Source organism: Chanodichthys erythropterus, chromosome 2 (assembly GCF_024489055.1).
Source record: "Chanodichthys erythropterus isolate Z2021 chromosome 2, ASM2448905v1, whole genome shotgun sequence".
Taxonomy (NCBI): Eukaryota; Metazoa; Chordata; class Actinopteri; order Cypriniformes; family Xenocyprididae; genus Chanodichthys; species Chanodichthys erythropterus.
Window position 1 is genome coordinate 22899440 of NC_090222.1, and position 24987 is coordinate 22924426.

Here is a 24987-nt window from a genome sequence, read left to right on the forward strand (position 1 = left end):
ATGTTATCTTTAATGCCATCTTTTCTCACTTTTAACAAACTGGCAAGCAAATCAGATACAGCTTTACATGGTTTTGGTAGTTTTTTTTTTTTTTTTTGGCTGTGTCATTATAGGGTCCACTTAGTATTTATTGATAGATTTAAAAATAGGATCATTTTTACATTACCCGTGGACCTGAGCCACCAGGGAGTCCTTGCAGTCCTTGTTCTCCTGGAGACCCTCTGAGACCCTGAACGCACAAGCAAACTAAGTCATTTGGTATAACTTCTGTAGCTGCTTAATTATTATTATTTTAATTATTATTTCTACAGTACTGTACCGGTACACCCGCTGAGCCTCTTCTGCCATTAGGACCCTGAAAATAAAGATAAAAATATCAACATAGAAAAAAATAGGCTTCACAAGTTAATGCTTCTGCCTTCTGTACTATAATTATATATTAACTTACTGGTCTGCCATTATCACCAATTTGGCCTTGAAGACCATCTGAGCCTGGTTCACCCTGTTAAAAGAGCACATAGAAAGAGAAAAAAATGATCCAGAACAATGGAATATATATGATAATAAAAAAATAGTCAATAATTAATTTCACCATCAATTAGTCAGGTAAATAATAAAAGTAAGTAATGTCCCATACTGTTATGCCTGGACTGCCGATGTCACCTTTAGGACCGCGGATGTTGTTGTCCAATCCTGAATTTCCCTAATTATGACAATTCAGGGGTCAAAATTCTCTATTGGAACAAAAATTTATCAGTGGCTGATCGTGCATCTGGTTGCCATTTCCCATCAATACCCCACAATTCACTAATTTGCTTCAAAGCCCTAGAGATATTCTTTGCTAAATTTGATAACAAAGAAAGAATGTTAGCTGCAAACCATTCCTTTAAAATAGAGGAACCTACAGTAGACAAAGTAACAAAATTATGCATGATTGATTTGATTTGATATGAATTATATGCTTTTCAATAAACAGTGAAAAAAATCACAATTTTTCATAAACAGTATGAACAGTGTTGTGTTACCTGAGTGGGTAATCTATTAAGATTATTATGTGCAGCTAAAGCCTACTAACCGGATCTCCTCTCAGGCCTCGTTCTCCTGGGGTTCCAGAGCTTCCTCTGATACCTCTTGGACCCTGTGGTTTGGGCATAATGAAAATAATATACATATGAATGAATCAATGAATTTGGAGAACTAAAGAGAGACTGGTGCTGCGTCCAAAATCGCATACTGTCTGAGTAGGTACTATATTTGAATTTACTTCACGACCGTTAAAAAAGTATGCTCTATATAGTATGAATACGCGTAGTAGGAACTACATCCGCCATGTTGTTACTGTCATGTGACCTACCAGCATGAGTTACATTACTTCACTGCCATTCATAAAACCTCTCCGGCGGATAGTAAAGCATCCATCACATGTGCTCTTCAGAATCGCAGCAGAAGTAGTTGGTCATCCGGGGACTTTTCGCATACTGTTTTTCAAATACTATGTATTCGGACATACTTCTCTTTTGGCATACTGTTTTTTGCATAGTATATAGCAGGGAAGTATTCGATTTCGGACGCAGTGTGGATCATTGTTGAGAAGTATAAAGAAGAATATGTGTAATGGATTTTACTGGGCTGCCTGGATCTCCTCGCTCTCCTGCACTTCCTGCTGCTCCAGTTTCACCCTAAGAGGTACAGACAGAAACAGAAATGCATGACTTCAAAAGTTAATAACAAAATGTGTGTGGTGCTTGCTGCCACAATTCTAAGGTGTTGTGGGTGGTTGCCAGGGTGTTGCTATGCAATTGGGCATTCAGTGAGGCTGCAAGGTCATTGTTACACTATTGAGACTTGCAAGCATTTAAGATATTATATAGATAATATATATTTTAAATATTTTTAATGTAGTTTGCATTATATTTACATATTGTACTTTGTTTACTCACAAGACGTTAAAAGTGCGTCATATTTTTCTTACCTGTTCACCATCTATCCCATTTAAACCATCTTCTCCTTCCTCTCCCTGTGTAAGAAGATTAAAGAAACGCAAGCCATTAATAAAAAACTGTGGTTAGATTACTTTCAACCTCAAAAAAACAACACTAACCACAGGCTAAAACAAACCTTTTCCAGATGACAATCAAAGACAGTAATCCAAAAACAGATGCTGGGTAATAACAGCTGTCTGGTAATAATTAAGTAGCCACTAAGCCACTAAGTCATCTCTCTCTCTCCCCAAAGCTTAAATGTTTATGTAAACATCAGTGTCCATAGCCTTATGAAAGAACTCACATTGTCACCTCTGTAGCCTCTGCCACCCTGAAGAACAGAAAAACAGCCAAAGATTAATGTTGCAATGTTTCAGCACCCAAAAAAACTCAAAGACTCAATAAGAGAAGACATTGCACTGTTACCTTTATACCTCTACTTCCAATGCATCCCTGATGTCCTCGAGTTCCATTCAAACCAGGAAGCCCTCTCTCACCCTGAAACACACATGCATTGCACATGAAGGTCATAGGATGTCAGTATTTTAGTATACTCATTATATATTTATGTATTAAAAGAGGTTACATAGTTTAAAGGTGCGCTAAGTGACTTTATTGTTTAAAACTAATTCTACACTAAATGAATAGTACTTCTCACAAATACATGACCATTCAAAAGTATGGAGATGGTAAGGTTTTTTAATGATTTTGAAAGACGTATCTTATTCTCATCAAGGCTGCATTTATTTGATCAAACATTCAGTGAAAAACAGTAACATTGTGAAATATTATTAACATTTAAATGACTGTTTCTGCTTTAATGTATATATATAAAAAAATAAAAATAAAAAAATGTAATTTATTTCTGTGATGCAAAGCTGAATGATCCTTCAGAAATCATTCTAATTTGCCGATTTGGTACACAAGTAAGATTTCTAATTATTATCAATTTTTTTTTTTATTTAATGAATAGAAACTTCAAAAGAACAGCATTTATTTGAAATAGAAGTGTAATATTATTACAACAAAATGTGTTACCACTTTATGAACACAAACACCACCAAAGGCTCAAAGGGCATTGTCTCATGAAATTCAGTAAAAATATTACAAATGTAAATTGAAGAACTTACAGGCCCTCCTTCTTCTCCAGGGTAACCAGGAAGCCCGCTCATTCCGGGAAACCCCTGATCAGCAGTACAGTAAGACAAATTAAACACGTATCTGCATTTTCACATATTGTTCAGTAAATCTTCAGTCATAAGTCTTCTTATCACCTTAAACCCTGGACGACCCAGATTTCCATGTGGTCCCTCATGACCAATGCATTTACACAACACGTTACAGCACTCCCTTGAGAGAATTGTATCCTGCGAATTGGAAGAAAGCAATCGAAAGAGAAAAACTCAGAAGAATGTGTTTTATGTTACAAAATGACTGTTGATATGTTAAACCAGGCACTTGACATCCTGATATCTTTCTTTAGCACTCTTTAAAACTCAAATTTCCCTTTCCTCTTAGAGAGCCTCACACTCCCACCCACAGGAAGCCATTTATTTACACAGCAGTCAAAACACTGTTGGAATTACTAAGACAACCCATAAGGCAGCTAATCTGCTTCAATACAGTATATTTCATGTGACAAATAATACATTTCTCATAGCAGTAAAAATGCTCTCAAAGTGTCATCCTTTTGTCTATGATTTGGTTTATTGCCATTTAAACTGACTTACAATCTCTTTCTGCATGACACTGGCCACATTCTGCATGCCGATAGAGAGAAGATTCTTGTAGTGCATCCCTCGTCCAAACTCCAGTCTCTGCAGGTCAGCAGTGCTTTTAAATCCATCCAACGCCACAGTCAGCAGTGCTTTTACACCTGTGTATATAACAAAAGGAATTTTAGCAAACATAATTAGCCTTTAATTTGAACCAGGCTCTTCTGGAAAAGTTTAACATACTGTATGAAGTTGTTTTTGTTGAAAAGCTATTGAACAAAGTAAAGAGTTTCTGAAGAAATTAAATGTCACTGTACCACTCGTCCTGAGGTTTTTGACAGCAGGCAGAAGTCTATCAACAGGCTCATCCAACCCATCTGTAAAGATGATCAGCACCTAAGAACAGAAATCAAAGAAAAACTTTCTTCCTTGATGAAAGTACCAAGTTTCTGAATATGAATATCCATGTTGGTTCAGGTTGGTTTAGGTTGGTTTATAGTGGTTGGTCGGTCTCGGTCTAGCATAATGTCTATCTAATGTCTATGTCTATCACTATCAATTCCAGTGGTATCCTTAAAGGGTTAATTCACCCAGAAATGAAAATTCTGTCATTAATTACTCACCCTCATGTCGTTCCAAACCCGTAAGACTTTTGTTCATCTTCAGAACACAAATGAAGATCTTTTTTGATAAAATCTAAGAGCTTTCTGTCCCTCCATTGACAGCTACACAATTACCACTTCATATTTAAAAAGTTCATAAAGACATCATAAAACTAATCCATATGAAATTAATGGTTTAGTCAAAATTTTCTGAAGAGACTCGATCGCTTTATATGATGAACAGATTTAATTTAGGCACTTATTTACAAATAAACATTGATCAGCAAACAAAAACAGAAGCTCCCTTCCACCTGCTTGACACGCAAGAACAAAACTCATTGGTTGTTGCAGAATCTCAAAGGTGCTGCATAACACGAGAATGAACCTCATTGGTTCTTGCACATCAAGCAAACATTGAAGTTTATATGTGAATGAAAGCATAAATTTAATCTGTTTATCATATAAAGCGATTATTATGTCTCTTCAGATAATTAAAGGGATAGTTCACCCAAAAATGAAAATTTGATGTTTGTCTGCTTACCCCCAGGGCATCCAAGATGTAGAGGACTTTCTTTCTTCAGTCGAACGCAAATTATGATTTTTAACTGCAACCGCTGCCGTCTGTCAGTCAAATAATAGCAGTGATTGGGAACTTGAACAATAAGAGTCGAAAAAACTTCCATAGACAAATCCAAATTAAACCCTGCGACTCGTGACGGCACAATGATGTCCTAAGACACGAAACGATCGGTTTGTGCGAGAAACCGAACAGTATTTATATCATTTTTTACCTCTAATACACCACTATGTCCAACTTCGTTCGTTCCGGCTAGTGAGGTCTGATCGCGCTCTGACAACGGAAGTGATGTCTCGCGCTCATTGAAGTATATGGGCGAGACATCACTTCCGTCATCACAACGCGTTTTTTGACCTCACTAACAGGAAGCTGAACGAAGTTGGACATAGTGGTGTATTAGAGGTAAAAATTATATAAATAATGTTCGGTTTCTCGCACAAACCGATCGCTTCGTGTCTTAAGACATCAATGTGTCGTCACGAGCCGCAGGGTTTAATTTGGACTTGTCTATGGAAGTTTTTTCGACTCTTATTGTTCAAGTTCCCATCTACTGCTATTATTCGACTGACAGAGGGCAGCGGTTGCAGTTAAAAATCATAATTTGCGTTCGACTGAAGAAAAAAAGTCACCTACATCTTGGATGCACTGGGGGTAAGCAGATAAACATCAAATTTTCATTTTTGGGTGAACTATTCCTTTAATTAGTAATTAAAGGTACAATATGTACAATTTTTGCAGTAAAATATCCAAAAACCACTAGGCTAGTGTTATATATTTTGTCCAGCTGATTACTAACAATATCTCTAATGTTTTCAACTACTTGTAAATCATGTGGAAATTCCCATTCTAAACCGTGACACGGGGCAGTGCAGTCGCCTGTCAATGACGTCAGTTAACTTTGTTACCGCTTTTACTGACGTAGAAACCACATGACAACAGTGCCGTGGACAAATGCGGAAGTAGTGTCTAACGTCCAGCTAACTACTACCTTGCTTCAAGCAGTTCCTTATTTACTTCTTGCACGTTTTATGGTGGATTATGTTACTTATTTATGGAACATAATTACTGTTTACCATCTGCCGCTGGTTCTGTCGACAAGGACAGCTCCCGTAAACTCATGACCGGAAAAGCGGAAGCGGCGCCGGCGACTATGTCATAATAAAAGTCCCGCTGCTCGTGAGGCGTGTGTTGATCAATCGCTCCAGCAACACTCGGTCCTGCTCTGCTTCATACTACAGTAACGTTAATAATCGCATCCACGAACATGAGTTCTTCCAGACTCCAATCCCTATTCTTTTGCACCGTCTGTTGAGATGGAGACCACGGCTGCGTCCGAAAACTGGTAAATGCTGCCTTACAAGGACACATTTCAAGGTAGTAAGGCATCAAGGCACGTCCGAATCCAATGTTAGCTTCACTTCCTGTCTCATGAGATACCTTCATCTGATCGATTTTTGAAGGAAGCATAGATGTATCCTTAGCTGCTTTTGATATCCCACAATCCTGTGCTTTCCATTCTGTGACAATTGAGCTAGAAAAATAAAGATGGCGTCCGAAAGTTGCGTTTGCTGCTCAGTTTTTGTACAAATGTACGATTTTGATCAACATATTTCAATGTTGATATCATTTCTTTTGAGAAATTATTACTGTAATAATTAAATATTTGTTTAGTCCTCACCAAAGCTCACGCTATATTGCTGGAGATCATTAAAATGTTACACTGCCTCAGAAGTCTGTCCGAAATCAGTTTCGTGAGGCACCTTCATGCACAAACGCTGCTGTACAAGTCATTCTCTTATAAGATAGCGAGGCAGCAAGACAGCTACCTAGGTTTTCAGACGCAGCCCTTATGTCTCAAGTTTCCGCTCTAAAACTTGGCGTCATCAATCTACGCCTTTGTTTTGAATAGGCTTCTAGCGACCTCTAGCGGAAAAAAAATATCACAAATTGTACCTTTAACACCAGATTTTTTTTTTTTTTTTTAATTTTTGGGTGAACTATCCCTTTAAGAAATTACAGCCTGTTCAATTAGTGTATTTTTTCAGATATGGAAGGTTTTCTTACTGCTATTCTCACCTTTGTATAAGAAGTGGACGCTCTGAACTTCTCCTCAAAAGAGCTTAAAAGCTGAGTGTTGAATTTCAGAGATTTGGAAGTTTGCAGTTTCATCACTTTTTGTACCACACCTTCATTGTACTCTTCGAAGGAAAAATCATCCAGCTTCTCTCCATTAGCATCAACCAATCGAAAGCCTACATTGGTATTGAGGGTTGGTTGGGTGACACAGCACAACTTGTGCACAACTGAAATGTAGCGGATGATCTCAGGCAGGTAGGCCTGCAGCCTTTTCTGGTCTTTAAAGATTGATCGAGAGCTTGAACTGGTGCGGGAGTTATCAAATCCGATGCCAATGTCAATAGTACAACCTATAAAAAGAGAAATAGAATTCATGTGTTATAATAAGGATAAGTTGAACGCTATCAATGCTCAAATTCACAATTCATAAACCAACAATTATTTTCCATGGCTAATAAGTGGCTGATAATAAAATTCTATCCTATTTTGTCTAATTTAATCAAAAATAAACATAAAAAAACTTTAATCAATCGTTCTAAATGCTAAAAGTGAATTTAGGTATCACAACATTATAATGTGCAGTGTGAAAAATCTATTTAGATATTTGCTAAAGATTACATTTAACAGTAAATTACTTGTTATTGGAACTTTAAGTGATAATTAAGATAAATGTAAAAACTGAAGACACAAACATGCATAATTAAATATCAATATCAACCAATGAAGTAAAAAAATATTGACCTATAACCAGTATGGTATAAATATACTTTGCATTCCTAGTTTGGTGTTTCTCTTAAAGGTAAACTCCAGGTTATTTTCAACATGCTACAATTTAGATTTTTGTCGACCAATTAAAAAAATCTCTAATATGGGCCAGTAACCAAAATGGTATCATATACTGTGAATTCTAGTTTGGTGTATTCCAGGTTATTTTCAATGTCCTATCAATATCAACAAATAAAGTAAAAAATTATTATAATAATGATAAACATTCTCTTGAAGGTATATTCCAGATTATTTTCAGTGTGCTACAATTTAATTTGGTGTCGACCGATACATTAAAAAAAATATATATATAATATCAGCCCATATCCAATATGCCACAAGTTTACAATATTTCTAGTTGGTGTTTCAACGTGCTACAATTTAATATCACACAGAAACACTGGCACCTCTACTCACTTGTTGGTGCATCACAAATGGAATCAACAAATGGTGCTGTTGCCAGATTAAGGTAGTTGAAGCTATGCACTGTGAATAACCTATCCTGTGACCCGGCAATATAGGTGAGCTGTGACTGCGAGAAAGCCCCAATTGCAATCACAAAAACATTAATTTGGTTGCGTCGGAGATCATCAGCTGCTTTGTTCACTTTGTCTGATGAAACGCCATCAGTGATGAGTACGAGATTCTGTGGTACGCGTCTCTTTTTGCGACTCCCTTTGCTTTCCTGGAAGAATTCCACAACGTTACGCAGAGCTTGTCCAATGAATGTTTTTCCTTTCATTTGGCTAATTCTTTGAATTGCTGATTTCACCCCATCTACATCTTCATACTCATTCAAGTAGAACTCTTTCTGATATGAGGTGCTGAACTGGGCTACACCGATTCTGAAGCGTTCTGGAGTAATACGGAGGTTGTTCACAACATTTAGCAAGAATGTAATCATAGTATTCCATGACTTATTGCTGATGCTTTTAGATCCATCAATCAGAAACACCAGGTCAGCTCCTTCGTTCCGGCATTCTGCAAGACAGAACAATCAAACTGAGACGATCCAGTACTGATCATTTCGATAAATCTAAATAAGTCATTCAAGTTCTTAAGGTCTGAAGAAAAAGCTTTTACCTGGTTTGGATGCATTGCAGAGCACTCCTGAGATGTTCTTCTGCAGATCCTGAAGGCCCTTGTAATTGTCAACATGAAAGATTTTGTTTTTGTTCTTGGTAATCATCTCCAGCTCACTATCTTGAGCTCTGGCCACTCCAATTCCATATACATTTATACGGTTGGCAGCAAACTCCTCAGCCCTTGCAGGTAGGTTTTCTCTGTCTTTAGCATCACCGTCCGTGATCACAAATAGCATTTGAGTGATGCCTTGTTTCGAACGCCCACCATTTGCATCATTGAAATAAGCAAGCGAGTATCCAAGAGCTTTCGCTGTATCTCTGTTTCCAGTTGGGGACTTCAAGTTTGTTATGGCCTCCAGTACCTGACGTTTAGTGTTGTGCTGGTTTAAAGAGAATTGATTTGGAGTGTCTGAGTAGACAATAACACCAAAGCGAACTAGACGGTCCCCAATCTGTGTGCTGTTCACCACGGAAATTAAAAAGTTTTTAATGATTTCCAAATCTTGAAAAGGAATCCGTCTGGTGCACTGCACCAAGAAGATCACATCTGCCTGTTTCCTCGGACAACCTACAGGTAAAATGAGAAAAAGTTTATCGATATTCCAAAAAGGTATCATGTACACCAAGACTAGCTTAAAGCAGCATGAATTACTGGTCCAAGTTGGTTTATTCTCGTGCTTGCTTGATGCTGGTCATTGCTTTGTTGTTCACCAGCAAAATGTTTTATTCAACCAGGGGTGCATTTCCTGAAAGCATCGTTAGTCAACTATGGTCATAAGTCCCAATAAACTCTATTGGTAACGACGGAACTTATGACCACAGTTCGCTTTGGGAAAGGCACCCCAGAATGTTTGAATTTTAGTGAATTTTAAATGGGTAACTAACAGGATGCAGAATTGCAATTCAAATGTGAATTTAAGGAAGTAAAATTCATATAATTAAAATATATATTTTTTTTAACTAGAAGGTTAATCAAGATAAACTCTGAATGATGGATTGACAGAGTCTTGTCTGAAAGTTTAAAACTGTTTACAAAATAGACCTAAAGAATTTAATACTTGTACATTTGATGAATTAACTTTAACTCAATTAATTAATCAAGGTGGAAAACTCTTAATTTCCCAGAATGCCATTACCTGTTGCATTTCTTGGAATTATAAATCAGCAAATTCCACTTCCTCTCAATCCAATTCAAATTCTAATTCAACTTCCTGTGGAATGCACATTCCAACTAATGAAATAAATAGATCAATTCTAAATTTTGCCAAACCTTGAATAAACAGCATACAAAACTTTTACTTACTTTTCAACAGAGATGTGCAATATATGTGGCATACAGTAGCATTTTAGTAACATTTAATGATTCACCTGTCTCAGGGCTGCAGAGCTTGAATTGGAGGTTTTTTTCTATGGACTGGAGTGCATCAAAATTCTTCTCCGTGTACACTTTTTCTCGAGTTCCACTGATTTCCTCCAACTGTTCGGTGACTGCTTCGCCCACACCTATTGAGAAGATGCTGACACCCTTGTCTCTGATGGCCTTGGCAGGCATGGCGACAGCATCATGAGCTTCCCCATCTGTGATAACTATAAGGAACTGTGGAACGTCAGGCCGACCGCTGGGTGCATCGAAATACTTTGAAATGAACTCGAGTGCTTTTCCTGTGTATGTGTTCCCTGTCATCTGTGTAATGTTCTTTATCTTCTTCTCTACTTTATCTTTGTCATAGAACCGATCCAGGGCAAATTCATCCTTTGGATTATCACTATACTGAACAACGCCAATGCGCACACTATCTTTGCCGATAACGGTACCATTTGCAACTTTGGTAATAAAAGTCTTCATTAATTTAAAGTCATTTTCACGAATGCTAGTAGAACCATCAATCAAAAACATGACATCGGCCACCCTGTTCTTGCAGGCTAAAGAAAGAAAAGATAGAAAAGAAAGGAAAAAAATTAGTTAGAGTTTCTTCTTGTTTTCCAGTAAATATATCTAACATACTTAAAATTTAAAATAAAATAATTGATAACATAAATTGTGTGAGATAAGACTTGGATGTCAAACTATATCAGCAACTATATTAAAAATGTTGGGTCGGAAGGATTTTTAAATGTTTATAATTCAAATTTCTTATAAGGCTGCATTTATTTGATCAAAAATACAGTAAAAACAGTATTATTCTGAAATATTATTGCAATTTAAAATAAGTTTTCTAATTTAAAACTAATTTCTAAAAACTTGTTTTAATATATATATATATATATATATATATATATATATATATGGTTATATTTTTGTGGAAACAGTGATAATTTTTTTAATTCTTTGATAAACAGAAAGTTGAAAAGAGCATTTATTTGAAATAGAAATCTTTTGTAACATTTGCAAATGCCTTTACTGTCAATTTTAATCAAATTAATGCATCCCTGGTTAATTTAATCATTTATTTATTTAAAAAAAAAATCTGACTTCAAAGTTTTGAATGTGTAGTGTATCTTTAATTAAACTTTTCATATGTTTGTCTAAATTGAGCTTGTTTTAATCCAATTAAAAAATAGACACAATTTGTTTTTTTGCTTGTTGCAGTATATCTATGATTGATTAGTCTTACCCTCTTGTGAGCAAATATCTGTGACAATTTCACTCTTGATGGAATTCAGGGCATCATAGGTGGGCACATAGAAGTTCTTTGTTTCGTCAGTTGCCATCATCAAGAGCTCATCCTGGCTGGCATTCTTAACTCCAATGGCATAGACTGAAACACCCTGAATCCTCAGCTCTGCCGCTGGTACACTCACGTCATCTTGGGATTTCTTATCAGTAATGACAATGAGAATCTCCTGCACCTTAGTCGGACGGGATGCTTTAGCCTGATTGAAAAGATCAGCCACATAAGTTAGTGCTTTGCCTGTCTCTGTGCCTCCACTAGGTCGAATGATGTTCTTCACAGCTGTTTCTAAAGAGGCTCTGTTTTTGTGCTCCATCAGGCTGAATTGTAGAGTCGGATCACGGTTGACTTTAGCAACTCCCACGCGTACTCGATCTGGTCCGATGTTGAATGATTGCAGGAAGCCCAAGATAAATTTCTTCACATCTTCTAAGTCGGCACGAGTGCTGACAGAGTGGTCCAACAAGAAATAAATGTCTGCTTCCTCCGTGTTCACACATCCTAAAAGTGAGAATTGAATTACGAGAAATTATAAGTAGGGGAAAACAAAGGCATAACATACTTGTAACATACTAAATTTCTTTATGAACTCTGTAACTCTGTAAAGTTAAGTGTATTATAATATTAAAAATAATAAACCAATAAAAAAGTTTGAAAAAAGTAATAAATTATGAATAATGTTATTGGTATCATTTACAAGATTCTCCCCTGACCATTCCATAAAACGTTTGTAAAATGCATATAGTTAAAAATCTGGCACAGCCTACATTACCAGAGAGAAGTCTGAAGCTTCAATGGAAGATCGAGTTATGACATTTTGAATAAAAATTATGAGGTAAACACTTATTTTTTTAAAAATTTCATACTCATGGAATCATTCAAAATAAGACTGATATCATAGATTTAGAAAATGGATAGTGTGAAATTTCTAATTTATCAACCAGTCACATCAAACAAACACATTGATAGGGGAGCGCGGGGCACAAAGTAACCCAGGGTTAGATGTAACACACATGGTTTAAAACTTTCCACACATGCCAGCATGACGAAACGCAGTGTATTTACTAGTTGCCATATCAACACTATATCGAGAAAAATCTTTGGAAGATATTACTGAACATTTATTTAACCATAGCACAACTAAGTTAACCAAGTACATTTCTAAGTTAATTTTCCATCTCTATTTTTTGTGTTTATTTAAAATTAGACAAATCTGATATTATTTTAATCTTATATCTGTTATTTAACAGTTGAGATGGTTCTTTAATGCTGATCTAACCAGCAGAAGATAACACTACGTTACAATGTGCCGCTATTGGAACTATGCCACTCTATTCTATACTTTAATGAATTCTACTGACAAACCATGAGATGTTCAGAAATTAATAATTATTATTATGTTTGTATGACTGTGTTGTATAGCTGTATTTTGCAGTGTTTGTTGTCAAATAATTAATGTTTTTAATAATTAAAAAATGTAATTATTTTATATGAAAAATAATTGTATTTTATTGACAAAATGTTTTAGTTTTTGTTGTATATTTCTTTGATTAGATCAGATAACATTTTAAGCTGTTGTATGGTCATGTTACAATGTGTCCCTCACATGTTACAGTGTATCCCACACGTGGGGCATGTTGTCACATTTCACTTCCATTTTTTTGGGGCAAATGAAGAAAAAAGTTACACTGTATTAATAAAACAAAACACATAATTGTACTGGACATGTGTGAAATCAATGTGGGAAAAAATAAAAACTCTCAACCCCAAGTAAATTTACACAAACTGAGAAAGTCAAAAGGTGTTACTTTGTGCCCCGCACTCCCCCTATGTCATGCTTCAGCAATGTAGGAAGTTAAAGAGTAGCATGCACAACGAACTTTTAACTAATGACAAATTTAACTCATTATCACACATTTACTTAAGTTTACCTTGTTTTAAGAGGAATCTATCATTCTTGTCAAAACCTCTATTGACCACAACCTTACAAAGGCTCTTTCTGAGGTTTTTCTCCAGTGAACCAAGCATCAGAAAACTTTCCACATTGAACATAAACTCCCTTTCAGGGTGGGATGCAATTTTTGTGAGCTCCTCCACACTAGCATCCTTCACCCCAAGGGCATATACAGTGACTCCCGAGCGCCTCAGCTCAGCAGCTGTGTCGGTTACATCATCTTGTGACTTGCCATCAGTGAGGACAACAGCAATCTGCTTAACACCAAGATATTTCCTGCTGCCCCTGTTCTTAGTAAAGAGATTGTCCTTTGCAAACTTCAGGGCTGCACCTGTTGCGGTTCCTCCGCCTCTGTATGGTATGATTTTAACATAGTTCAGAATGTCATTCTTGTTATCAAATGTATCCAGGTAGAATTCAGCACTGGGTCTTTCATGGTAAAGTACCAATCCCACCCTCACACTGTCAGGGTTCACCTCTAGACCACTAATTGTGCGGTCGAGGAAGCGTTTCATCAGTTCAAAGTTGGGTGTGGTGATACTACCCGATTCGTCCACAATAAACACAATATCCGCCACTTGGGCTGATTTGCAGTCTGTTTGAAGACAATAGAAATTCATTAATATATGTAAACTAGTGGAAAAATACTGTGGTAAAATTGAACAGTAATGAAGAAAATTCAAAAGTGCATGAAGTAATAAAATTTTTAAGGCAATGTTCAGAATACGATAGTATTCGTTATAATGCTGACTTACATAAATAGGTCAACGTAAATAGGTCATGTCATGTATTGTTTTTTTTGTTTTTGTTTTTTTTTAGAATTGTTGTATTCTGTGTGCACTGTTAACGTTTTTTGGTAAATATCGAAGTTTGAGTTGAAGTTTGATCTGGTTGAACTGCAAAATATTGTCAGGATCTTAACATTGTATCCACTATGAGGGGCATGACCCACTATTTCTTATGTCAAACTTACTTAATGCACCTTTAATAACCTATAATTCATAATTATAGTTAAAATAAAGGAAATCTAAGGCAAACTAACCTCCTGTAACATTGAAAATTTCTGTTTCCTGAATAATTTTTATGATGTCTGAAGCAACATTATCAATTGCAGCACTCTGGTCAACATAGAAAGCATTTATATAAGGTGACAGGTATTGTAAATCTGCTTCAAATCTGATATCAATAACTTTCATATCCTCATTATTCATTGTTTGTATGGACCTCACAGTGGAGTCGTATGAGTTCCCTGTTCTCAGCACTAGCAGAAATTGCTTGTAGCCTTCAGCAATTCTGCTGCCAGACTTTGTGTTACGAATATAATCGTGAACAAAATCTATGGCTTTTCCTATTTTTCGCTCTCCTTTGGGCCTGGGCTCGAACCGATTTATGTATTCTATGGCTTTATCCGTGTCTTGGTAGTCATTGAACATAAAATGGTTGACAACATCCTCGCCAAACTGAGCCACCGCGATCTTATGAGATGCATCGCCCACTTGGAGCTGGTCAGCCATTAGGGTGAGAAGATCCTTCATCTGCTGTGTCTTACTCTGGGCAGAACTATCCACAAGGACAAATATATCAGCAAACTTTGGGGCAAGAGCTGAAACAGAGAAACAATGAAGAATCAACAATTATTTTATGTATTTGCACATATATACATGAATATGAAATATATTACACAGTAAACCACCATCAGCAGTGATGATCATTTTCTCAAGGATAAGATAAAAGTCAATAAGGGGCCATTAACACAGAATGCTTTTAAAAACACATTTAAGAATGCTTTGTCATGCACAAGATGGCACAAGATGCACAAGATGACCCTTGCTGCAGCCATGATACGGCAGCAAAGTTCCTTGATTATTACGCCGGAATGAGAGTATAGTTCCTAGCCATATCAGCCTAGAAAATAGCAACTTTTCATTTTCTGTCGGTCTTAGCACACGATTTAACTACAGAAGAGTCAAGTTTTAAATAGGAAAAATATCAAAACTCTTTGGTCATTTTTAAGCGCGATGCTAACGGTCTAATCAGATTCAATGAACTATGCTAAGCTATGCTAAAAGTGGTACCGCCAGAACCGGAGATCGGCTGAATGGATTCGAAAACGGTAAAACTCAACTGTTTAACTCTAGGGGAGTTGGAAAATGAGCCTATTTTCAAAAAAAGTGGAGTGTTCCTTTAAGATGTTTTGTGAATATGGCCCCAGAATACCAAACAACTTGGTTACGGATCAAAATATAGTAATCGAGAATAGAAAAATTAAAAGTGCATTTAAAAAAATAACCAGCATGAATTAAAACTTTAAACACATTAATCTTAAACTTGTGTTTGTGTGTTCTTGAAAGTTTTCCTTGATTTTATTACTCTGTACTTTGTGCTTTCTTACATTTTCTGCTCATATTTTACTCTTTTGTATGCTTGTGCTGTTTTTCTCTTTGCTGTTCTTTCTACGTTCTTGCTTTTCCAAATGTTGCAGTTTGAGTTTCATGTAAATTAGGGCGGGCTAAAGCGTCACTATTGGTCCACTAGTTGTAGATTGACAGCTCCTCCTCTAGCTAATCAATCGAAGAGAGGGAGATGACATCACTTTAATGTGACTCATGTCTACTGATGCTCACACATACAATATAAGATAACCGTCACAGCAGGCAATTTCTGAGCTGGGGTAAAAGTATCGTTATACTGTATATGTGCCTGCAACTCGACCTGTTGCCGGTATATACGTCTACCTGGACAATCTTTTATTGTTAAATTCACCATCTTAATGACAAACTGTCACAGTTGTGCCTGCCTGATGATCCATCACTGTTATATTCACCTTTAATGCACCTACCACTGGACATGGCACCGCGAAACGCAACTGCCACTATGCTGCATATTTTTAGTATTCATATAATAATAATATGCTTGCTTGTTGTCTTTTGCACAAGAGAATATAACATATAAGGCCTAATATATCTTCTCGTGAATTACAGTTAAAGTAAGATGTGCCATCGCAGTTGTTTAGATCATGGTATATTGCTCGTAATTGTAAACTGTCTCCATATTTTGTCATGTATTTTTTTCCTTTAAACAATTTTATAGATTTTGTCTTCCATGTACAGTATGTCATTGACAAGGGTGTTGGTTTATATATTTTATCACATTTTAGCACTGAGATTATAAAATTATAAAGCACACCCCATTATCGATTGCAAATGTTTATTGAGCTGTTGTATAAATCAATATAGCAATAAATATAACTCATCTCCGAGCAACACAAGAGTGTATTCCCATTTGAACGAGATGTTTGAATGAATGACTAACTCGTAAAGACAGTAACTTGCCGCCACCTATTGGCCATTTAACTTCAACCCTAATCAAAAACATCTTAACCAGCTAATCAGTGTCTTAAGGATTATTAATACTACAGACGGGTGAGTTTTTTAAAAAAAAAAATCAGGGTTATTAAGAAGTACATTAGCTACAGTAGCCTTAGCATGATACCACAGCAACCAATCAGCTGCGCTATGTAGATAATAATATGATCGCTACCAAATGAGTTAAGGACCTATCAGCCAGTGCCATCTAGAGTTTCATGCAAAAACTTTGTATTTCCTCCTGAAATAAAATAAACTTATGCTGTGTTCACATAATTAGGAGATGGCAACACGCTCTCAGTCTCAGGATTTGTGCGTTTCTATGTCAGTACTATCAAGACTGAAATTAATCCAGAGCAGAGCTCTTACTTGTACCAGCAGTCAGATGGTACAAGTAAGAGCTCTGTAAGTTGTTTATGTTAATTTTTATTCTAATATTATGTGCTTTGAGACATGAGGTAATTTAACACCATCTCTTGCGATGCTTTGCAGACTCTGCTGTGTGCGTTTGTGTTTTTTGAAGGAGGCGTGGCTTTGGAAAGAACTCTGAAAGGAGGGTGGGATCTCATGCTTTTTTTTTTCTGAAATTCTAAAGTTACTAAAACCAAAATAAAAAAAAATATATCAAAGCTATATAGAACTCTTAAAAAAACCCCAAAAAAAACAAATACAATAAACAAAATTACTAAAACTTAAACTAAAATTAAACTTAAAATTAAACTAAAATTAAACCACTTGTGATTAGATCACCAGAGACAGATTTAGATATCAGATGTAAACAGACTTGTTGACTTTTATGAACAGAATTCATTAACTTACCTTTCCCCTGATCCCTCATCAAGATACAGACTATCTCTTTCATGGTGGTTGTCAGTCCTTGCAGTGCTTGGTAATTGTCGATATTAACCACAAAACGCTCAGGTGGGCTGCTGGCTATAGTCTTCAACTCAGTCATATTGGTGGGACCGACACCAATAGCAAACATAATAATACCCTTCTGTTGCAGATCTCTGGCCGGTCCCTTTATATCATCGGTTGATTCTCCATCTGTGATCACGATAACAATCTGAGGCACATTTTCATTGATACGGCTTCCACCCGCACTTGTGAAATAACTGTCCTTAAGGGAATTCATGGCTTTTCCCATATACGTGCCTCCTGTTCGGTATGGAAGGTTATCGATTTTCTTAATTAGATCTGCTTTGTTTGCATAGTCCCCCAACAGAAACTCTTTGTAGGTATCGCTGCTGAATTGAGCAAGGCCAACTTGTACATTATTAGGGTCAATATCCAAACCATCCACAAAAGTGTGCATGAACGTCTTAACCTCCTGGAAGTCTCGATTACCGATGCTGCTAGAACTATCCACAAGGAATACAATATCATACGGCGGTTTTTCATCCAGGCAATCTATTAATGAGAGTACAATAGACAACACATGACAATCTAGACATATATATTTGTATATATATATATATATATATATATATATATATATATATATATATATATATATATATATATATATATATATATATATATATATATATATATATTCATTTATATATTCATTTATAATTCTGGGGGTCAGTAAGATTTTTTAATGCTTTTTATATATATATATATATATATATATATATATATATATATATATATATATATATATATATATATATATATACCATTACTCCAGCCTTCAGTGTCACATGATCCTTCAGAAATCATTCTAATATGTTGAGTTGGTGTTCAAGAAACATTATTATCAATATTATATTATTATTATATAATATTTTTGGAGAAACGATGATACATTTTTTCAAGATTTTTGATGAAAAAAAAAAATTCAAAGGAACAGCTTTTTTTCTAAATAGAATTGTTTTGTAACAATGTAAAAATCTTTACTGACAATTCTATTAAATTTATTGCAGCCTTGCTGAATAAAATCATTAGTTTCTTTCAAAAAGAAAAATATTACTGACCCCAAACTTTTGAATGGTAGAAAAAACGATGATGATTATGATTCTCTAATTGGTCGAAAACACAAAAGTACAAAACATTCAGCATTTGTATCAATTACATTTTCTGTGGTATTTTGTCCATAATAGTCTATCCAAAAGTGACTTAAATTATTTTGTATGGCTTTAGAGGACTATTCCTTTTTTTAAAGAATAATAATAGCCGAAAACAAACCTTTTTTGTATAATTCATTATAAAAAACATAGTTTGCCTCATATTATTCCATAAATTAGTCATAGCATGTATTTGTCTGGAAAGTGTTTACCTGTTTGCTGTGCAGTGCTTACAAGGAAACATGATGTAATGAATAAAGCAGAAAGAAATGCCTGTGCCTTCCCCATTGTCTAAGCGTCCCGAAAGCCTTAACAGAAGAAAAAAAAAATGAATGTTGCAAGATAACACCAGTAAATGTTATTTTATTTATGGAATTTTTAAAGAAATCAATTACAACACGAATTTTGGAAATGTTGAAAATGTTTTTTAAATTTTAATAAAATTAAAATTTAAATCACATCAGGAAATATTTAATTCACAATAGAACATAGATATCATATAACAAATGTTTGATCAGAGAAATGTTACACTTTTATACACTAAATGAGCTCATTTCAAATTTGACGCCTGCTAAAAGTGTGTGCAAGTTGGCACGGGGGCAACAAATGGCTGAAAAAACAAGAAATTTTGAAAAGGTTCAGCTGGGAGAACATCTATCAACTAATTAAGTTAATTGATATCAGGTCTGTAACATGATTAGCTATAAAAGGGATGTCTTAGAGAGGCAGAGTCAATGACATTACTAAATGGGCCCAGAAATACTTTCAGAAACCACTGTCGGTAAACACAATCCGCCGTGCCATCTGCAGATGCCAACGAAAGCTCTATCATGCAAAAAGGAAGCCATATGTGAACATGGTCCAGAAGCGTTGTCGTATCCTGTGGGCCAAGGCTCATTTAAAATGAACTGTTTCAAAGTGGAAAAGTGTTCTATGGTCAGACAAGTCTAAATTTGACATTCTTGTTGGAAATCACGGACGCCATGTCCTCCAGTCTAAAGAGGAGGGAGATCTTCCAACGTGTTATCAGTGTTCAGTTTAAAAGCCAACATCTCTGATGGTAGGGGGGTGTATAAGTGCATACGGTATGGGCAGCTTGCATGTTTTGCAAGGCACTATGAATGCTGAAAGGTATATAAAGGTTTCCAGATGACGTCTATTTCAGGGAAGGCCTTGTGTATTTCAGCAGGACAATGCAAAACCACATACTGCAGCTATTACAACAGCATGGCTTTGTTTTAGAAGAGTCTGTGTGCTGAATGCATGCAGTCCAGATTTATCTATAGAGAAAAATATGTCAAAGACGACCACAAACTCTTCAGCAGTTGGAAACCTATATCAGGCAAGAATGGGACCAAATTTCAACACCAAAACTCCAGAATCTCATAACCTTGATGCCCAGATGTCTTCACACTGTTTTGAAAAGAGCTCATTTTGTGCATATAATTGTAAAATTGTTCAGTTTAAACATTTGTTATTTTATCTATGTTCTATTGTGAATAAAATATTGGCTCATGTGATTTGAAAATCTTTTAGGGTTCAATTTAATCAAATTTAAAAAAACGTCCCAACATTTCCAGAATTCGGGGTTGTAATAAATTCTATGCGATTAGTTCCCAGATCACTAATAAACATTGTCAAAAAATGACATCCACTAATCACAAATTCTTCTGATTGAATAAATCGCACAAATGTTATTCAGATAAAAATGTCAAAATGAAGAAAAGCATAACAATTGTGTTGAAATGTGTCTGTCAGTTTGTCTGCTACCCAAATGAACTGAAAACATAAAAACAACCAAATAAATTATCTGCTGTTACCATTAAGGGTAAACAAAAGTGGTTATTCTCAATCCTGTTGAGAAATGTTTGTGTTGGACTGACAGCATAGATCATGTTTCACATGCAGAGCAGCTGTGAAATTTAAGGTCAGATGAGGACCTGTCTAGACCATCAAGCTCTCATTGCCCTAGACCCAAACTCTTTCATGTGGTGAGAAGAAAGGAATACCAATCTGTTATTGGCATGAAGAACACAACCTCAAACCTTAATGACCCAACAACCACATAAATGGCAGACTTCCCATAGTCCCATGTAATGATTTCAGATGCTAAGAGCAAAAATAAATACAAAATGTAATAAATGTTTATATCATTTATATCCTTTATGTGATGCCACACTCTGACTCCAGATGGCAGTAGTGGCACCACCAAACAAACATTGTTTGCAAACAGGTTTCAAACACTGCCCCCCCAGCTGCCATTCGTCAAATAGCACATAGTTACACTCTAACTCACGCCATTGGTTGGTGAAACATTACTATATTGGGCTGGACAGGATGGGAGACAGAGAATGCTCAATAAATTTTATTGTTCTTTTTTATGAATCAAATTCAGTTACGTTCTGCTGTCCCATCTGTGAGCCAATCTGTGTCTGTTTGCTTCTATCTAGCTCTATTCATGTTTGTGAGCGGTACAAATGGCCTACGCAGACAAAGTCACAAACGTGCCTGCCGTCCCAAAGCAAGAGCTCAAAGGAAATCGCATCTAATCTGTATTCTGCTCTTTTTCTCTCATACTAAATAAAATGGCCTTCATGAGAGACACATGGTGTCCATGTCAGTTCCAGGCGCTCTAACAGAGTGACTTGCTTTATTACTAAATTCTCTCTAACAGAAGTCTTTCATTAAGAATTTCCACCAAAATTCCCCAAAATAGCCTTTGAAGTTTTTATATCTTGTGTTTTACTATGCTATTACTTCCTATACCAGGAGTAGACAACCTAGGCACGCTGTGCATTAAGATTTAAGAAAGATTAATATTATATGCATTAATATGTATTTTATTGAGTTGTTTATTCAAATTATTTGCATCTGCTGCCAAACATCTTCTTTCAGTAATCCTACAGCTTCAGGCTGGATCACATGCTTTGATGTGATCCACTGTTCTTGAAACACTTTTGCCTAAGTGTAAAGGAAGAGGAAAATTAAGAACATTTCTGACAAATCTGGGTTTTTTTTAAAAGCAAAAAGATGTTTTTCATCACAAAGAAAAAAAATATCTTACTTATTTTAGTAACTTACTTAACTTACAAAAACTTCTGCCAAATAAAGTCTGCACATTTAGATTCCAAATGCTTCTCTTATTTTGTTGCTCGAATTCACTGCAAACTGGTAATCACACTAAACCACACAAAAAGAAAATTTAATTTTTTATGGATGTTTTATGCCAAGTCAACAGTTTTGATAAAAAGATTGAACAGAAAAACAAATAATGTCCAAAACTTTCCATTTTAAACCCCACTGCGAGAACAAATACATTGAGTGAAAAATCTGTTGTGGGGCCCATATATTTAAGGGTATCAGGAAAGGGGGATCAAATAATGTGCACATGGTAGTGATTAAACTGTGAAGAAAGAGTTGACAGACTGAGAAAACCAAAGCCAGAGAGGTCATGACGGGTCACCTCACTGAGGCAAATCTTTGAGTGCATATTCATTTCAAGCATGTTTCCTGGCTTATGATCTCAGAAGTCAGGCCATGTTTGACACAAATATTATTACAACAACATATCAAATGGATAAAATCATCCCATTACAATATTTCTCTAATATGAGTAACTGAAAGCATTTAGACAGCTCTTTTAGGTAATGATTATTTTATTTTATTTTATTATTTTATTTAAGTGTTATGTATTATTGATTGATTGATTTTAAAGTCTCCATGTTGTCAATAATTTTATCCCTTAAAACTCATCTTTAATCACCAAAATTACATATTTAAACATTTTTTTCCTGTGAAATTCTTTTTTCTTCATGCCCTTTAGAATAGCTAGAATGTAATTCTACAACCTTGCCTCATTTAGTACACACGGATCAATGAATATGTAAATTGGCCCGGCCTCCACTCGCTTGCGCCATTTCAGTAATGAACTCGCTCAACTTACTGAGCTTAACACAGCGCAATGGTATCGTTCTTTATAACATTGGACACATAACGGTAATTATTATATGATAAGCCTTTTGCTTATGTTATCAAACAGCTGCTAATAATGTGTTGCTAATGTTACACAAACCATATTACCGTTCGCCATTTCAGAGTCAGACAGCTTCGTTCTAACAATCTGTATTCTCACAAACGCTTTGAACAACTCAGAATGTCAGTGGAGAAAGGCTTATAGTTTATCATAACATCGTAATATACATCATGATACAACCACCATATTGCTAAAGTGTTGACATGAATTTGCACTGTGGTTTGTCTTAAAGCATTTTAATAACACGGCATAGACATATAAACAACATTAAAAATGTGATTTTCACACAGGGGGGAATTTATAAGTCAAAGTGATTTTGGAAATAGTTAACATGCCACTAGATCAGGCATCAAAAACCATTATCATGCATGCCACCACTGGAACATGGAACAGTCCAGGTTCATAAAGTAAAAGTCCTCCTCAGTATTTTGTTCCAGTCACCTGGATTTGCTAATTAGCACAGTTTTTCAGCCAGGAGGTAGAACTAATTAGTGAAATCAGCTGGCTGAGTTCATGGGTGGAATAAACATATGGCAGGACTTTTACTTTCTGACACCTGGACTTTACACCTCACCTCTGAACATGAAAAATAAACATTGGCACACAAGTGACAAGGGAGATACAGGAATATTGTGCCCCTATGCTATAGTTGTATAATATAAACAATATGAATGAAGTCACGGAGAATAAGAAAAATGAGTCAAAAAAAAGTCAAAACCAAACTTTTAAACTCCATGCACTAGATCTGGCTCCAATCCAGAGTTACTTTCTTGGTAATGGTGTAATCTGGACCTCAACCAGGACTGTATTCCCCAATGGCAAAAGTTCAATTACTGACAGACATGTGGCAATGCACAACACATGGTAAACACATGGGTTTGATACTCTTTTAATTACTCTGACTTATTTTACAAACAGACCCTCAGCTGCATGTTACATACCATAAACAATCTATGGTCTCATGTTTTTTGTTTGATCAAGCATGATGACAGAATAGAGCATATGGATATGATCATCTCTAACTAAATCTCCAGATGTGCAATTATGTTGTGTTCTAAATCCCAAGAGCAATTTTTTTGGCCTTTATACACCAAATTAACTAACTAACAAGCAAACACATTAGAAGCTCCTCTGAACACCTTAGTTACCAATTAGGATCATTCTAGTCACCACTCAAAATAACAAACCTTAAAGATGAAGAATATATTTCGTATTTGAGAAGTTTCAGTCATGTGCCTCAGGAACTGTTGCAACAACACTTCATTTCCCCCTCATTTCCAAATCAGACCCGGCTCTTATCTGATTGGCGACACTGCTATGCAAGCCTTCAGAGCTGAAGGAAATTCCTGTTAATGGATTATCTTAGAGCATTCCTGAACAAGCAAATGCATTATATTCATGCAAGCATGGGACATACAACAGACATATCCCCCAGCGTCGGTTGAATGTAGCCTATATGTTGATTTCAGGTTTATTAACCACATATCAACAGACCTCATAACATTTTTCTACTTTTTCATCATCTTAGTATTTTCCCCAATTCATCACATTTGATTTTGAAACAAAATATAATTAAAAATCAGAAAAAATAAACTGTTATGGCATTATTAAATGTTCTCATTATAATTATTATTTGTTATAGTATATTACACTAACTCCCGAAAAATAAATATTGATATTGATATAAAAGTTACCTTAAACTCTCATACCTCTCCACACACCACACAGGACAACCCCGCAACTCTTACTTAAAAAAAACTCAGATATTTTCAACAACACGATGCAGCTTAATGCCTCTGCATGCAAGAATGAAGCGCGTGTACTTACAGTGCATCTGTCGGTGCGCGAGGCAACAATCCCACTGCACGAGCACATCTGTACATGGATTGTGTGACCACTCCTCAGTGAACCCCCTCCCCCGCCATATCTTCTTTCTTTTTCATGCATTAGTTAATTTCTACTCTGAGTTCTTAAACATTTTGGAATATTATTTTCAAACTTTACAAATATCATAATAATAAACAAATTCCCATCAATGTTACATTTCGTTTTATGAGAAGAATGAAGCTCCAAATGCAACTGACAAAACATA

General features: G+C 35.7%; 1 protein-coding gene across 1 annotated transcript in view; it reads right to left on the reverse strand.

Moving 5' to 3' along the window:
• Window positions 1-24742, reverse strand: part of col6a4a (collagen, type VI, alpha 4a) — a 40147-nt gene extending 15405 nt beyond the window's left edge. Inside the window, exons 1-24 of the mRNA XM_067405172.1 lie at window positions 24723-24742; window positions 24083-24228; window positions 19075-19170; window positions 17613-18203; window positions 14471-15031; window positions 13406-14023; window positions 11418-11975; window positions 10171-10725; window positions 8801-9370; window positions 8135-8698; window positions 6953-7302; window positions 4015-4093; window positions 3713-3858; window positions 3257-3349; window positions 3113-3166; window positions 2409-2480; window positions 2287-2313; window positions 1973-2017; window positions 1626-1679; window positions 1076-1138; window positions 638-703; window positions 449-502; window positions 320-355; window positions 167-229 (exon numbers count right to left, since the gene is read on the reverse strand). Of these exons, the coding sequence (XP_067261273.1) occupies window positions 167-229; window positions 320-355; window positions 449-502; window positions 638-703; window positions 1076-1138; window positions 1626-1679; window positions 1973-2017; window positions 2287-2313; window positions 2409-2480; window positions 3113-3166; window positions 3257-3349; window positions 3713-3858; window positions 4015-4093; window positions 6953-7302; window positions 8135-8698; window positions 8801-9370; window positions 10171-10725; window positions 11418-11975; window positions 13406-14023; window positions 14471-15031; window positions 17613-18203; window positions 19075-19150 (5295 nt within the window). The 5' untranslated portion in view covers window positions 19151-19170; window positions 24083-24228; window positions 24723-24742. The remainder of the gene's footprint in view (window positions 1-166; window positions 230-319; window positions 356-448; window positions 503-637; window positions 704-1075; window positions 1139-1625; window positions 1680-1972; window positions 2018-2286; window positions 2314-2408; window positions 2481-3112; window positions 3167-3256; window positions 3350-3712; window positions 3859-4014; window positions 4094-6952; window positions 7303-8134; window positions 8699-8800; window positions 9371-10170; window positions 10726-11417; window positions 11976-13405; window positions 14024-14470; window positions 15032-17612; window positions 18204-19074; window positions 19171-24082; window positions 24229-24722) is intronic.
• Between the last annotated feature and the right edge of the window lie 245 nt (window positions 24743-24987).